The sequence below is a fragment of the Gadus chalcogrammus genome, chromosome 10 (assembly GCF_026213295.1).
Source record: "Gadus chalcogrammus isolate NIFS_2021 chromosome 10, NIFS_Gcha_1.0, whole genome shotgun sequence".
In the NCBI taxonomy this organism is placed as follows: domain Eukaryota; kingdom Metazoa; phylum Chordata; class Actinopteri; order Gadiformes; family Gadidae; genus Gadus; species Gadus chalcogrammus.
The window spans coordinates 11,368,314-11,385,813 of NC_079421.1; the positions used below are offsets into that span (position 1 = coordinate 11,368,314).

The 17,500-nt window shown below is 51.9% G+C and overlaps 1 protein-coding gene across 1 annotated transcript in view; it reads left to right on the forward strand.

Moving 5' to 3' along the window:
* The window catches only part of si:dkey-237h12.3 (teneurin-3), a 73,598-nt gene that overhangs the window by 23,156 nt on the left and 32,942 nt on the right, over window positions 1-17,500 (forward strand). The window contains exons 5-10 of the mRNA XM_056600471.1: window positions 2,135-2,318; window positions 4,089-4,190; window positions 5,030-5,224; window positions 6,476-6,676; window positions 9,126-9,311; window positions 13,531-13,677. Of these exons, the coding sequence (XP_056456446.1) occupies window positions 2,135-2,318; window positions 4,089-4,190; window positions 5,030-5,224; window positions 6,476-6,676; window positions 9,126-9,311; window positions 13,531-13,677 (1,015 nt within the window). The remainder of the gene's footprint in view (window positions 1-2,134; window positions 2,319-4,088; window positions 4,191-5,029; window positions 5,225-6,475; window positions 6,677-9,125; window positions 9,312-13,530; window positions 13,678-17,500) is intronic.

Genomic DNA, 17,500 nt, shown 5'->3' on the forward strand with positions numbered 1-17,500 from the left:
TCACCACGCCCTCCCACTCATCACCACGCTCTTCCCTTCCTCACCACAGCCTCCTCTTCGTCACCACAGCCTCCTCTTCATCACCACGCCTTCCTCTTCATCCCAACGCCCTCCTCTTCCTCACCACAGCCTCCTCTTCATCACTCCCAGGGGGGGAGAGCGTTGTGGGGCCGAGTGGCTCTGGTCCGCCCTGGTAGTGTAGGGGCTGTCCCCACTCACTGTGAAGCTTCATCTACTAACTCATTACTACCACTGTTTGACTTGTCTGAGCCGCACTGACGTGAGTGTGTGTGTGTGTGTGTGTGTGTATGCTGCGTGTGAGTGTGTGTGTGTCTGTGTGTGGGTGTGTGTGTCTGCGTGTAGGTGTGTGTGTGTCTGCGTGTGGGTGTGTGTGTGTCTGTGTGTGGGTTTGTGTGGGTCTGTGTGCATGTCAGGATCAGGGCTCTATGTAAAGAGCGGCTGTGTGTTCTGCTAGACGCAGCTATTCACGTCCCCACCGGGCGTCTGAGCGCTCCGATCTGTGGGGGGAGTCCTCAGATGAGAGCGGATCAAGCCCACTCTGTTCTTAAAAGCTTCACCTCCTCGACACGGAGGGGAGGAGGAGGAGGAGGAGGAGGAGAAGGAGGGGGAGGAGGAAGAGGAGGGCGAGGAGCAGAGAGCTCAATGTCCCTTAAGGTGACGAGGCCGGTCCGAGTAGTAATTATCTGACTCTACTCCGTGTGTCTCTTTGTGGAGCCTGTCAGGGTCTCCAGAGTGCGGGCCGCTGCGTTGTGTAGGGTCAGCGGGGGTCCGATCGATGGCCGGCGAGAGGACCGATGAAACGTATCGACGGCCAGTTGGTCTGCCCGCCGCGAGAACAATGCTCTCCTCTCTGCACATCGCGTATCGAGTCCCTGTCCACGGCCGCGCCCGGAATACACTCCGCACCTTTCCGACCCCCCCTCTCGACTCATCTACGACCCCCCCCCCCCCACCCACCCCCCCACCAGAAACTCAATGACAGATGAGCGCTCGTCTGTCGTTGACTTTCTGACCAAGTTGCTGACGGAGGCGGTCGGGGCCCCGCCCACTGACGGAGGCGGTCGGGGCCCCTGGTGGCGGTGGTTCTCTGGCGCTTTGGTTCTCCATGCGGCTCTCCTTGTTCCATTAACCTCGATGTTAATGAAGTCGGTCTGGTTCTGAAGGAGCTGTTTCATGGCCCTCATTCCTCTGGTGTTTAAGGAACCGCTCATGGGGAGCAGAGCCTGGGGGGTTGGTGGCTCTACCCTCAGAGGGGTCGGCTGCCTTCTCTACAGGGAGGAGCTGTTGGGGGGAGAATAGCTTATCACCTGCAGAGTCTGGGCTCTGTTGTGTGACAGATTCTGGCTTTTATTGTCTTTGAAGCTTTTTTGAAACGTGATTCCTGCCGTTGTGAAACCTCTTTGTGTGTCGGAGCGGTCTGAATAATGAGGGCCTGCTGCTTGGGTGTGGTTTGATCTGAGTACATGTGTTGAGTCAGTGTGTATTCACAGAGCTGTAGGATGGGAGTTGGATGTGAGTACATGTGTAAGTGTGTATTCTGTGTGTGTACAGTGTGATGTGAGTACACCTTCTAGAGTGTATTCTGTGTGTTTCTGCAGTATGACTTTGTTGAGCTGCTGTGTCTAGTGTGATGTGAGTCAGTGTATTAGAGTGTATACTGTGAAGTGAGTCAGTGTATTAGTGTATAATGTAATGTGAGTCAGTGTATTAGAGTGTATACTGTGATGTGAGTATTTGTATTAGGGTGTATAATGTAATGTGAGTCAGTGTATTAGAGAGTATACTGTGATGTGAGTATTTGTAATAGGGTGTATAATGTAATGTGAGTCAGTGTATTAGAGAGTATACTGTGATGTGACAGTGAGTATTTGTATTAGGGTGTATAATGTAATGTGAGTCAGTGTATTAGAGAGTATAGTGTATTGTGAGTAAGTGTATTAGAGTGTATAGTGCGATGTGAGCAAGTGTATTGTTCTGTGTCTGCAGTATGACTTTGTGGCGCTGTTGTGTATAGTTAGATGTGAGTACATATGTGTAAGTGTGCATTGTGTGTGTGTTTAGTGTGATGTGATTACCGTGTGTTTCTAAGTGTGTATTCTTTGTGTTTCTGCAGTATGACTTTGTGGAGCTGCTGGACGGCAGCCGGCTGATCGCTAAGGAGCGACGGCCCACCAGCGAGCCAGTGTCGGTCCACCAGGCGGGCTTCATCCAGCACCTGGACCCGGGGGTCTGGCACCTGGCCTTCTACAACGACGGCCGCGGCGTGGAGGCCGTGTCCTACAACACCATCGTCCTGGGTGAGAGCAGCTCAGATCACAACTCATAATCATCCTTATTAACCAACTCCTAATACCATAGATGAGCCACATGATTGACAAAAATTAGCATCCTCTAAACATGAATAATCTCCTCGTATTATAATAATAATCAGCCCTAAGCAGACATGGAGACGACTTCATCGAGGGCGTCTCAGTATGGAGAAGATGTAAAGCGCTGAAAGCTGCACCCGCTGTGTCAGCTGATAGCAGGGGGTCCGTCGGTGGGAGGGGGGCGGTGGTGTTAACATAGATAAACATCTGAAGGAGCTTCAACATCAGGGCGTCCTTCGCTAGTAAACCAGCAGGCCTGACATCGAGCTCAGCGCTCCGAAACACGCCCGCTCTCGGGACGGAACACAAGGTTTCATTCGGGGAACGCGAGCCGCAGCGATACGACTGCTCATTGATTCATGTCGACTAACAACCGCGTCGATGCTCTCAAGTCAAATTTCCTTGTGGATTTCAAGGTAGAAAAGCACTAAGTCTGAGCCTTTTGTATTTCCTCTGAGGGACGCGAGCGCAGGCAGCATTGATCCGCTCCACCAATATGAAACTATCGACGGGTGAGAGGTCATATTGTCGCGGTCCGTCCAGCGCCAGTCGATGTCCACCGGAGGCCGGGGCAATAACACAAGTGTTCCCCTCTGGTGGAATAACACGGCCGGCCAGGGCCTTTATGAGCTGAGCGCAGGCTGGATGTGGCTGTAGGAGACGTCAGATTAACTTCAAGTCACACTAGATTTACAGAGCTATAAACACTCGGGGGGTGGTGTTGTGCCATCCGTCACTCATGTGAGAAGGGCTTTGACAGGAGGAGAAAAATGTGTCAGGGAAATACAATTATTCGGGGTGATTTAAAACGCCGTTGTGACTTTTATTTAAAATGTCTTGGATGAGCGGAGCTGAGCCGAGGATTACAGGAGACCTCCGACTGCTCCTGGGAGCCACTGAAGATCACTGATGCTCACAGGAGCATCAAGCAGCAGATCTGCATGTTCAGAGCCGCCTGAGGAACACTGCGCTCCCTCTAGAACAGCGTTACCCAACCTCCGGTCCCCGGACTGGAGCCGGTCCCTGGACCCCTTTGAACCGGGCCTCGAAATATATAAAGAATAAAACAAAGACATATTTTATAACTTTTATAACTCCAACACAGAGACTCCGTACACTCATTTGTAGTGGAGAAAAAATAAACATTTGTGAATTGTTCTGAAAGTTAAAATATTGGTGTATTAAATTTATACAATTTGCCTTTGTTGCCACCTAATTCATATTATGCAACTAAACCACTGTAAATTAAGCACTGTAGATGCACTGTGTCTTTGCACTATTTTTGTGTTTATTTAGTCTCAGGTGACTTTTCTTATGTTTCTCTTGTAAATTCTATTATTTTTTATTAGTGCATTGTTGAATGGAGGCTGAGACTCAAGCGTTTCATTGCCGTTGCTTTAATTGTTGTGAAAATTACAAATAAACCATCTTGAAAAACAATGAAAAAAAATAAATAATAATGACGCCTCTTAAAATTAAGGCATTAACATTGATGACCGGTCCTCCATGGATATGCCGGTCCCTGGAACAAAAGAGCTTGGGACCCCGGTTCTAGTAGAGAGACAACAGGAACAGAGAACACCTGTTGATTTAATGTCTCCTGTAAAAGAGAGATGATTTGTGGTCTTGATTAATGTGACATGATTAGTGCACTCATTGATAGATCTCACTATGGATTTCCACTTCCTGTCCCTGCAGACTCGGTCATGGAGTGCCCCCACAGCTGCTATGGCAACGGGGAGTGTGTGGCGGGCTCCTGTCACTGCTTCCCCGGGTTCATGGGCCCCTACTGCTCCCGCGGTGAGGCCCCCAGCCCTGACGATCACCCAGTACCCCCGCCGACATCCCGGTATCACCATCGAGTATTGACCTCAAGACCACACATCAGGCTTTAAAACCTCAATGAGATGTCTGAGACTGAGCCGTCCAATCACAGCACAGCCCCAATCTCCCCCTGACTGATTCATCCAATCACAGCACAGCCCCAATCTCCCCCTAACTCATTCATCCAGTCACAGCACAGCCTCAATTTCCCCCGGACTTCGTCATCCAATCACAGCACAGCCTCAATCTCCCCCTGACTCCGTCATCCAATCACACAGACTTCAACAGATTCTGACTGATGAACCTCAACAGATTCTGACCTTCTTCTCCCTGGTTCTGACCTCCTCCTCTTCCCTGGTTCTGACCTCCCTCACCCTGGTTCTGACCTCCTCCCTCTCCCTGGTTCTGACCTCCTCCTCATCCCTGGTTATTACCTCCTCCTCCTTCATGGTTTCTGACCTCCCTCTCCCTGATTCTGACCTCCTCCTCATCCCTGGTTCTTACCTCCTCCTCCTTCATGGTTTCTGACCTCCCTCTCCCTGGTTCCGACCTCCTCCTCATCCCTGGTTCTGACCTCTTCCTCCTTCATTGTTTCTGACCTCCCTCTCCCTGGTTCTGACCTCCTCCTCATCCCTGGTTCTTACATCCTCCTCCTCCTCCCTGGTTCTGACCTCCTCCTCATCCCTGGTTCTGACCTCCTCCTCCTTCATGGTTTCTAACCTCCTCCTCCCTGGTTCTGACCTCCCTCTCCTCCTCTCGCTGGGTTCTGACCTCCCTCTCCTCCCTCTCCTCTCCTCCTCCTCTCCCTGTTCCAGCGGCCTGCCCGGTGCTCTGCAGTGGTAACGGTCAGTACACCCGGGGCCGCTGCCAGTGCTTCAGCGGTTGGAAGGGGACGGAATGCGACGTCCAGACCGCCCAGTGCCTGGACCCCCAGTGCGGGGGGCACGGCGCCTGCGTGGGGGGCGAATGCGTCTGCAACGCCGGTCGCAAGGGGAACTACTGCGAACAAGGTAGGAGGTGTACCTTCCCTGCCCTCTCTCCTCCATCTCCCTCCCCGACTCTCCCTCCCCCACCCTCTCTCCCCCACCCTCCCTTGCTCCTCCATCCCCTCCTCCCCCTCTCTAACTCTCTCTCCCCAACCCTCCCTCCTTCTTGTCCCTCCCCTCCCTCCCTCCCTTCCCCTCCTCCCCCTCCCTCCCTCCCTCCCCCTCCTCCCCCTCCCCAACTCTCTCTTCCCCTCCCCAACTCTCTCTCCCCCATCCTCCCTCCTCCCTCCTCCCATCTCCTAGAGGAGTGGCCCCCCAGGGACCGACCACACTTCAGCGGTAAAACAATCGCTGTTTTCGACTCTGCCGAGCGGATCATTTATCGGATGCCGTTATCGACCTTCCCCGTGTATGAATTAGCTCCCTGGAACTGTTTCACGCAAACACCCGGAGACGCGGGAGGAGGCGCGTGTCGGAGAACAACCGCTGGCTCAATCACTTATTGATCCGTTCATGCGTTGGGAAGGAGGCGTCTCCTCCTCCTCCTCCTCCTCCTCCCCCCATCCCAGCTGTGTTTAACTCCATCGATCCGCATTCAGGGGCAATTAGCACCTCCGATTCTCCTGGAGGTCGCCGGCCTCACGAAGAACCTTCTGCAAAGGATTGTCGGGAGAAATGTAAGAACAGAAGTGATTGTGGACGATCAATAACATGCATATTAACATCGGCGGGAGGATCCGGTAGCGTTGGATCTCTGGTCAGCCTTGCAGCGAGTCGCTCGTTATGATTGGTATTAGCTGACTCGTCATAACATTAATGAACCACATGATTGACAAACGATTAGCAGCCTGTAAACATGATGATCGCCCTGTAATCAGCCCTTAGGAGACTGGGAGACTCCAGTACGGAGATCGAGGGCGTCTCCGTACTGAGACGAAGCTCTGAAGCTGCACCCGTCAGATAGGAGGAGAGATGTCGGGACGGAGATAAGTTAAACACAGACACAGACTCTCTGGTGGAAACGACGGGAAGTGACACAGAGACGGCCAGGAACAAAAGGCAAACACGCCAGGCTCAGAGACACACGGCAGGCTGTGGAGAGGATGTATTTAAACAGCATTAATATTCAGTCTGTGTGCGGCTTTAGCCGACCAAACAGACACAGCAGGAGGCTGTAAGAACGACTCCATCTTCATCATCACTAGAACAGCATAACGGGTTCATAACGAGTCTCACTCCTGTCTGTGTCCCCCCCGTCCCCCCCGTCCCCCCCAGTGGACTGCATGGATCCGGTGTGTGCCGGTCATGGAGCCTGTCATCACGGGGAATGCCACTGCAACCCGGGCTGGGGGGGGGCCGTCTGCGAGGTCCTGAAGACCACCTGTCCCGAGCAATGCTCCAGCCATGGGACCTTCAGCACCGAGTCGGGGAACTGCGTGTGTGACGCCAAGTGGACGGGCGTGGACTGCTCCGTGGGTAAGGACCCCCCTTGAAATCTCCATGAGTTGTGACTCTATGAGTTGTATCTCTATGTGTTGTATCTCCACTGGTCTCTATCTCTATGTGGTCTATCTCTACGTGACCATAAGAGGAGAGTGTTTTGTTGACCGTGTGAAGGACGCTCTCCGCTACGAGGCGGGGGTGGCGATGGGTGGGGGTGGCAGTGGCACCCTGTGTGTTTTAGAGGATTCTCTCTTAATTATTACCCCAGCACCTCCTCAATTAAATAAGCCTTAATTAACAAGCACAGAGCACACATCGACTGGCGTCGGGGGCGTGTTAAAGCAGATAAACACGCCGCCGCTAATGAAAAATTGATTGCAAAGATTCTATGGAAAAGAGGTTCCTTTCTGCAGCGGCTCTGACCCCCTGCGGAGACGGGCTTAATATTCTGAGTGTGAACCCCCCCCGCCAGCTCCCCACCCGACACCAGAGTCTGAAGCACAAGGAGGGGCAGACTGTGGCTCCGGACGTAGAGCGGGTTGGCTGGTAACCGGAAGGCTGCTAGTTCAATCCCCGGCTCCTCCTCGCTGAGTGTCGAGGTGACCCTGAGCAAGATACCTCAACCTCACTGTGATCCTGACCACGTGGCTGTGGCACCGCCGTCGCTGTGTGAATGTGTGCATGAATGTGTGAATGTGAGGTCATATGGGAAAGCTTTGAGTGGCCACTGGTTAGAAAAGCGCCGTATACCAGTATATGCAGTCAATTTACCATTTACTGACAGAACCCGGAGGCTCAGCAGACCGTAGAACACGGGGTGTTTACCGGAGGTCTGCCGACCCAACGACGAGGATTTTATCCTTGAACCGTCGCTCTCAGACGTTCCCCCGCCCATCGACTGGCCTTCGCTGCTCACTTATTTATGACAAAAGAGCAGCGATGCGTTTGGTTTGTATATCTGAGCGCTGAAGCCTTTGTGAGACACAACACTGTCTGGGCTGGGCGCCTGCTAGCGGATTTAATTGCAGTTTCAGTAAACCAAAGTTGTGTACGATCAACGGTTCGGCCGCGCTGTGATCTCGAAGTGATAACGCACAGATTAAGCATTACCCACAATGCAACACTTCACAGAGGGAGGAAACAGTAGTTGGAGCTGATTGGCTGATTGAAATATATGTTGTGTTGCTGTGTTCTCTGTCGTGTTGTCTCTCGTGCTCCTCAGACAATGAGATGAAACGATGCTCTGCTGCTGGGAAAGTCTCTTTGAAGAATTCAAGAAGAAATGGAATAAAGAAATAAATAATATCTGAAAGACATAAAGAAGGCCTGAGCTTTAGTTTAGCATCATTTCTATTCTCTTTTTTCATATTTTCTTAGAAGTAGTTTTTTCTCAAATGTTCAATTGCGGTCGTTGTTTATTAATGATCAACTCAACTTTATCTAAACATCCCTTATCACAGTCACGCTCTTAGAGATTCCCCGCCCACACAGACGCCTCAACCGTCTGTACGCTCTGAAGAACTGTAGAATAGTGAGAACCGAAGAACAGTAAGAACAATAAGAGTAAGAGATCCAGAAGAGACGAGGAAAGCTTGACTGAACACGAGGGAGGGACAGCGACCGAATCAAACGATCAACCATTTAATAACCGCCAGCAGAACATGAACAACATGGTGGTCATTATTGTGAGTGGGGAATGGTTCTGGATGATTGTGGTGAGATTGGTCGGTTCCCAGCCTCCTCAAGAGGCCCCTCAGGTAGCAACACAAATTACTTCCAATCCAGCAGCAGATGCAATATGACATTCCTGTTTTTATGACACTGATGAAAGTAAACGAAACTCAAAGGACACATCCTGCTGCTAGATATCTTCTGCAAACACTGAGCAACCCTCTGGTCCAGAGCTCTGCCCCACCACAGACCAACCCTCTGGTCCGGAGCTCTGCCCCACCACAGACCAACCCTCTGGTCCAGAGCTCTGCCCCACCTCCACCACAGGAGCATCAGTAGAGGCTGAGACATGGACTGGGCCTCCAGTCCTCCTTGGGAACAGACCCAGTGGGAGGCGATGGGCTAAGGTCCATGAGGACAGAGCAGGAATCCCTCGTGGCCACGGAGAACTCAGACGTTAGTCAACATGGAGCACAGAGCAGACAACTACAGAAATGACACAAGAGAAGTCGATATTAAACTAAAGACTATAATGAGAAACTGAAAATAGAAAAACACTGAGAGCCAAGAGAGACTTTGTGGTGGTTGAGTGTTTAGTGTCCATTGGGACCAGCGGGGACTGGTTAGGAAGGGGATTGTAAGGGTGTTGGTTCTATGACGGTGGTGTAACAGTTGTGCAATGGTTGTGTGGTGGTTGTCGTGGTTGTGTGATGGTTGTGTGACGTTTATGTGGTGGTTGTGTTACGGTTGTGTCATGGTTGTTTTACGGTTGTGTTACGGCTGCGTAATACCCTGGTCATGTGTCCCTCAGAGCTGTGCGTGGTGGACTGCGGGGCCCACGGCGTGTGCCTGAGCGGCTCGTGCCACTGCGAGGAGGGCTGGGCGGGGCCCGAGTGCCTGCAGAGGGACTGCCACCCCCGCTGCATCGACCACGGAGTGTGCAGGGAGGGCAAGTGTGACTGCCACCAGGGCTGGACCGGGGAGCACTGCACCATAGGTAGGTCCTCACACCAGGGGTTAGACAGTCCTCACACCTCCAGGGGGGTTAAGCAGTCCTCACACCCAGACCCATAGGACACCAGGGGGGTTAAGCAGTCCTCACACCCAGGACACCAGGGGTTAGACATTCCTCACACCCCCAGGACACCAGGGGGGTTAGACAGTCCTCACACCCCCAGGACACCAGGGGGTTAGACAGTCCTCACACCCAGGAAACCAGGGGTTAGACAGTCCTCACAACCCCAGGGCACCAGGGGGGTTAAGCAGTCCTCACAACCAGGACACCAGGGGTTAGACAGTCCTCACACCCCCAGGACACCAGGGGTTAGACAGTCGTCACACCCCCAGGACACCAGGGGTTAGACAGTCCTCACACCCCCAGGACACCAGGGGGGTTGGACAGTCATCACACCCCCAGGACACCAGGGGGGTTAGACAGTCCTCACACCCAGGAAACCAGGGGTTAGACAGTCCTCACACCCCCAGGACACCAGGGGGGTTAAGCAGTCCTCTCACCCAGGACACCAGGGGTTAGACATTCCTCACACCCCCAGGACACCAGGGGGGTTAGACAGTCCTCACACCCCCAGGACACCAGGGGTTAGACAGTCCTCACACCCCCAGGACACCAGAGGGGTTGGACAGTCATCACACCCCCAGGACACCAGGGGTTAGACAGTCCTCACACCCCCAGGACACCAGGGGTTAGACAGTCCTCATACCAAGATCCACAGGAAACCAGGCAGGGGTTAGTCCCTCCTAACCCCACCACACTAACCCCTACTCCCCTAACCACACTAGCCCTCCCAACTAACCCCTCCCTTCCTTACCCCAGCCCACTAGCCCCTCCCCGGCGGGGCCCTGATGGAGCAGCGGGTGGGGGCGGGCAGGTTGGAGGCGCCATTGTCCCTTGTTATGCCTCCCCCCGCCCCCCCGGCTGCAGTCAGAGAGCCGCTCAGATCTCAGCGCTGAACGTCCGATCACTGCCGCCGCCACAATGCAGCCCCTAATCCCGTTTCATGCCCGCGCCTCCACCGCCACTCTGCTGTGTCCGGTCCGGTCCGCTCCACGCCACGGCTTAGCACCGGGCACTGCGTCCCGCCGCTGCTCCGCCCCCTCCGCTGCCGGAGTCAGTGAGGTGCGGACGATGGGAAACAGACGAGCGCTTTAGCTGTGTTCATAGCGGCGCCGCGATGAGCAGGATCGCTCCAGGACCGCGGCAGAGGGACGCCTCTCCGCCAAATCCAGTTTAAACTAGCTCATCCAGCACGCCGCAGAGCTGGGCGGCGGTAGAGCCGCTCCGAGCGACAGGATTTTCACGTCTCTGTGTTAACAAGACGGCAGATGGTTAGCGCAAGCAGCACGCGTATTCATTCAGCACAGGACGCCAGACTCCCTCGTAACGGGCGAATATTACAACACGTCGTTAGTGCCGCTCGCTCTGTCGGCGCGGCAACAGGAAGCAGCGGCATCCTTCCTCAGGCTTTTCTGATTGGCAGAGCTCCTCCACACCTGCACCTGTGCCTCTAACCCGTCTCTCTCCCTCAGTTTCTATTAACACTTGTTAACCTGATTCCTAGGTGTGTTTCTCTTTCTGTCTGTCTGACTGCCCCTTTGTTTATCTATCTGTCTCTCTGTCTGTCTGTTGTTTATTTACCTACCTGTCTGTCTGTCCGTCTCTGTGTCTGTCTCTATGTCTGCGTATCTTCCCGTCTGTGTGTCTTGCCGTCTCTCCAACCCCCTCTGGCCTCCTCCTCGTCTAGCCCTGGACTCTAGAGTATCAGGTAAACTCCTCCTCCTCCTCCATCTCCCACTGGGCTCCCGGAGCTCCATGTCTTGTGTTCAGGGCTAGCCCCCGCGTACGGGCCGTTACGAGCCTCCACCCCCAGAGCCTCTACCCTCCAGCTCCTAAACATCCAGCAGACCCCAGATTCAAATGAGAGCCCCCCCCCACGACTGGCAGAGCCGTTCACCCCCCCTGCCCAACTTGTCTCCGCTACACAGTTAACCCCAAGTTACCCTACAAGTTACCCCACAGGTTACGTGACAAGTTACCCCACAGGTTGCGTGAGAAGTTACCCCACAAGTTACGTGACAAGTTAACCCACATGTTACCCCACAGGTTACGTGACAAGTTACACCACAGGTTGCGTGAGAAGTTACCCCACAAGTTACGTGACAAGTTAACCCACATGTTACCCCACAGGTTACGTGACAAGATACCCAACAAGTTACCCCACAGGTTACGTGACAAGTTACCCCACAGGTTACGTGACAAGTTACACCACAAGTTACCCCACGGGTTACATGACAAGTTACCCCACAGGTCAAGGGACAAGTTACCCCACAGGTTACATGACAAGTTACCCCACAGGTTACGTGACAAGTTACACCACAAGTTACCCCACGGGTTACATGACAAGTTACCCCACAGGTCAAGGGACAAGTTACACCACAAGTTACCCCACGGGTTACATGACAAGTTACCCCACAGGTCAAGGGACAAGTTACTCCACAGGTTACATGACAAGTTACCCCACAGGTTACGTGACAAGTTACACCACAAGTTACCCCACGGGTTACATGACAAGTTACCCCACAGGTCAAGGGACAAGTTACCCCACAGGTTAAATGACAAGTTACCCCAGAGGCTACGTTATAAGTTACCACACAAGTTACCGAACATGTTACGTGACAAGTTACCCTACGAGTTACCCCACAGGTTACGTGATAAGTTACCCAACCGGCTATGTGACAAGTTACCCTACACGTTTCCCCACAGGTTATGTGTGAAGTTACCCTACAAATTACACCACAAGTTACCCCACAGGTTACGTGACAAGTTACCCCACAAGTTACCCCACATGTTACATGACAAGTTACACCACAAGTTACCCCACAGGTTACGTGACAAGTTACCCCACAGGTTACGTGACAAGTTACCCCACAAATTACACCACAAAGTACCCCACAGGTTACCTGACAAGTTACCCCACAAGTTACTCCACAGGTTACGTGACAAGTAATCCCACAAGTTACCCCACGGGTCACCCACAAATTAACCCACAACTTACCCCACAGGTTACCCACAAGTTACCCCACAGGTTACGTGACAAGATACCCTACAAGTTAACCCACAACTTATCCCACAGGTGACGTGAAATGTTACCCTACAAGGTACTCTACAAGTTCTCCCACAGGTTACGTGACAAGTTACCCTACCAGTTACCACAAGTTACCCCACAGGTTATATGAGAAGTTACCCCACAGGTTACGTGACAAGTTAACCCACAATTTAACCCCAAGTTAACTTATAGGTTAACCTACAAGTTACCCTACAATTTAACCCATAATTACCAACGAGTTAACCCACAAGTTATCCCACAGGTTATCCCCAAGTTAACCTATAGGTTAACCCACAATTTACCCTACAATTTAACCCATAAGTTACCCCACAGGTAACTCTACAAGTTACCCCACAGGTTAAGGGACAGTTTACCCAACAAGTTACCCCACAAGTTAACCCACAAGTTACCCCACCAGTGACGCGCAGTGATTGTGTTTGTCAGTCTTAGTAATTTTCTTTTCCGAATGTCTCCCTCTGCACGGCTGTGATAGGAGCCGTGAAGATAGGATATAAAGGTAATCTGCCCTCCCACCTCAGGGGGTGTGTGTCTCCCAGCACGGCGTCCTGTCCCAGTCCTCCCAGTCCCTCCATCCCCTGTCCGTCAGTCCCACAGACCCCGCTGTCTCACCCTGTCTGACCGGTCCAACCCCACAAACCCCTCCCCTAGCAGCAACGGGACCCGCCCCACATGGTTCTGTCAAACCCCTCCCCCTGATTTACATAACCCCTCCCTTTCCCATGGTGTTGCTGTCCATTCACATGAGGGCTTCCGTACGCAACACTCTCTCTGATTGGTCGCCTCCTCCAGCGTTGACGTTGGTACCAAAAGGGGTAATTAATGAACCTGCGTTACCTGATCATTCTAATCAGTCGTCGGTAAAGTTAACGAGTTACCAGTGGCCACCGTCCCTCTCATGTGAAGACCAGCACACCCCTCCCCAGAGCCGTCCTAGACTACATGTTCTCCTGATGTCGTCTTCTACCATTTATTTGTCCTTCCTTGCCTCCCATCCAACCCCCCTCCCTCCTTACCCCTCGTTTGTTCTCTGTGCTGTGATTGGTTGCTGGTTAACGAGGCCTGTGTTGACAGACGGCTGTCCCGGACTCTGTAACAACAACGGGAGGTGTGTCCTGGACCACAACGTCTGGCACTGCGTCTGCCAGGGCGGCTGGAGGGGGCTGGGCTGCCACGTCGCCACGGAAACGCTCTGCTCCGACGGCAAGGACAACGAGGGGGGTGAGACACCTGTCCGACCCAACACACACCTGTCTAATCCAACCTGTGTAACCTGTGTAACCAAATACACACATGTCTGACCCAACACACCCCTTCTTGCCCTACACACACCTGTCTGACCCAACATACACCTTTGTAACCAAATACACACCTGTCTTACCCAACATACACCTGTCTAACCCAAAGCACACCTGTCTAATCCAACACACACCTGTGTAACCAAATACACACATGTCTGACCCAACACACACCTGTCTTACTCAACACACACACACCTGTCTTACCCAACACACACCTGTCTTACCCTTCACACACCTGTCTGACCAACATGCACCCGTGGAACCAAATACACACCTGTCTTAACCAACACACACCTGTCTTACCCAACACACACCTTTTCTTTGTGCAGGCCAAAGCAACTTGCAAAAAGGTGTGTGTCCCACACAATGGCCCTCATTTATCAAACAAACGTAGAAATGAGCGCAAAACTGAACGCATGATTCATCTTACGATAGGACCCACGTGAGATTTACGAAACCTTCGTATCACACCAATCCCAGCGTACGAAGGATCTTGGTGTTGATAAATACGGCGGCTGAGATCGATCGTAATTAACGTAACACGCCCATATAAAAGCACGTCTTCAGAAGTCTCGCCCCTAACTTTTACGACATGGAGAAACGTCCAACGGTAAAATAGAGGAATTTTTCCGAGACCCAAATGGGGTCTCCACCAGTGACGCTCGGGTCACTGGTGGATGCGAACCGTCTGGTTTTATTTGGTAGCCTATAGCTGGCATTAAAGGCCAGCAAAAGAATGCTATATGGAAGGAAATAACTGTTGCCGTGAATAGTGTTTCCAATGTTCGTCGGGCTACGGAAGAGGTTTGTTAATTAAATTAATTAAATAATAAATTAAATGTACAACTTCTGTTATCCAGCTTAAAACATTTCACATATATGCTATTGTTTGCATTCCGTTAAAGTTATTTAATTCCGAATAAGGTGAAGAAAAAATGGTCCGACATGAAGCTCAACACCAAAAAACGTGTTGCGGCTGTGAAGCCGGCCAAGCAAGAAACGGGAGGAGGCCGGTGCAGTGCGATTGCAGCGTAACTCACCGAGATGACTCTGACCATGTAGTGTGCCCTGATGTAGACGATGCCCAACGTTGCTATTTTGGAAAATAAAAGAATCGTGCGTGCCCCCAGGCCATCGGGCTACCATGTTCAGGATTTGACATTCTGGCATCGCAAATAATCGGAACATTAACTGAATGGTAGCTTTTGCGGTTGATGTACGCGTAATCATTAATAGATGGTTCATACGCACATGGGTACAATCAACCGCACCAATCACATTTGGAAACCTAGCAATAGCATAAAAATCCCGTTTGATTCCAGTTTGCTGATCGTTATTATATGGGAATTTAATATAACGTTCGGAGAGGGACATTAGAGCTGCCAAAACTGCTGGCATGGTTCGGCTAATACTTGGCTGGGAAATAGCAGACCTGTCCCCGATCTCCCGCTGCAAGATCCCGGTGGCCAAAAATCCCAAGGTAGAGCAAACCTGCACAGGTATTGCATTTGATCGCCTAGTTTCTCGCCTTAACTGTGGCTCCAAAGCATTGCATAGCTCCATCAGGAGATGCCTGGGGAGACGAAAACGACTCAAGAGCCATTCATCGCCCTCCTTAAAAAAATCGGCGCGGTCTCGAAAAACTCTCTCGTCTGTGCGTTGAGGTCCTTAACAGAGCCAGATCTGCCATCGCTGAGACACGACCACCTATTTGGCAAAGCTCCTGATATAGACAGCTGAATAAACATTTCACCTGTCACATTCTAATTATTTTCATAGCAATACTGTTTTTAATTAGGCCTGACTTGATTGTAATTGTTTGAACGGCTGGGCTAATTCCAATTTATTTAGTAATTAATACAGATGTTGAACATGGGCTACTTGTGCTGCACTATTCATCATTGAAATACCCGTATGTTGCGCCAAAAAAACTTGCGTACACGAGCTCAGACCTGACGTGAGATTTCATCGCAGCCTGCGCTCACGTTCAAATTGATAAATGCCAAGCTCAACGTTGAAATGAGCGTACGTCCATTTTACGCACGTTTTCTGTCGTACGCTCGTTTGATAAATGAGGGCCAATGTGTCTTCTGACCGCAACACACTATCAGTTCAAATAACTGGTAAAAGTCTACTTTGTTTTGTCTCTAAATGTTCTGACACGCCTGAAACAACAAAAGAAAACACATCTGTGCTGGATAAAGAAAAGCTATAATCCTGCCTTCCTTGTGGGTCTGGCCGTCAGACTTCATTCCCATCCCATGATTGTGTTGAGCGCGGCAGCGTGGAGGCAGGGCCTGGAGGGACGGGGCAGCCTCCTCCCTGATGGATGGCTCAGCAGCCTCCCCCCGGCCAGGGGAGCTTGGCGGACCAGGGGGCCGGGGGGAGACGGCATCGATCCAGACCATGATGCACCTGGCCGTCTACGGCCCCCGGTCGTTAGGATCTTTTCGGTCTGGAGGGGGTCCACGGACGGGAGGGGTGTGGGCGCTTTGCTACGGGCCTGGGATCGCAGGATGGAGACGGACGCCATCTTGATTAAGAGCCGCACACATTGTGATGCTGCGTCCACAATGTCCGGGGGCATTCTCGTTGGCACGGCGACCAATAATACTCCTGCGGTGGTCCTTTGGTTTTGCGAGTTGAAAACTGCCTGCTCCCCGATTCAGCTCATGGTGCCTCTGCTCTAGATCCATGTTCCTCTGGAGGAGCCCGGACATTGTAGCCCCGTACAAACGACAGGGCTCTGTCAGTACGATGTAGCACCAAACCCTTCCAGGCCCAGTTCTAATGATAGGACAGCTGTCCAGCGCATATCCAGCGCTGGACAGCGCTGGCATAATAATAATTCTACACAGAATTATCTTCATTAGGCATCAAAGAGAAGAAACAAGACACAAATAAACAGAACAGAGGATGCTAAAGCAAGATCTTGTTGTCCAGCGCATATCAGTTGTGCTAAACACTCTGAGTTTAGCTGTACAAATACATAGTCCTGATTCTACTGCGTCTCAGTAGAAGAGAGAGGGCAGAGGAACTCACTGTGTCAGCGTTTTGGAGCGTGGCGTTGTCATCCACTCTGTGTTCCTGCAGTCCTCTGAATGGGATGCAGTCATTTACCACCTGGGTCTTTGGGGGGAGCAGATTCTGGTTCTACTGTAGCTCTGTAGGATCATCTGAATGGTTTCAGTGCTAGATACTCCTCATTATGAAGGTCCTATCACTGTACAGTACGACTGCAGCACTTGCTGTGACGTTAGTGGGAGGAATGAGAACTGCAGCCCTCTCGGGATTGAACCCAGGGCCAAGCCTCCTCCTGCTCATCCCGGGGTTCACCACCGTGCAAACTCTCCCACTCTCATCCTCGTCATCTTCTCCTCCTACTCTCACTTCTTCCCCTCCTCTTCCTCCCCCACCTTCCCTCCTGTAGTTCCCACCCCTCTTCCTCTCTGTCCAATGTTGGCCTCTGTTGTCGTCCAAACCAGATGTTTACCTGAGGCCTGTTGTTGAGGCTCAAGCTCGGATTTGTAGGTAAACTAATTATCCAAAGCCGTCAATTGGCGATCAGTTTGGCCCACTTGTTAAATGCTTTGGCTCCAAAGGGCGATGGTTTCAGAGACAGGGCTCAGGAATCACTGTTGGTGTTTCGGCTTTCAGAAGAACAAAGTGAGGCTCCCTCTGATGAGGGGAGGACCTCTCCGGACGCAACGTTTCAGAGACCTTCAGATAGAGGTCCATAAAGG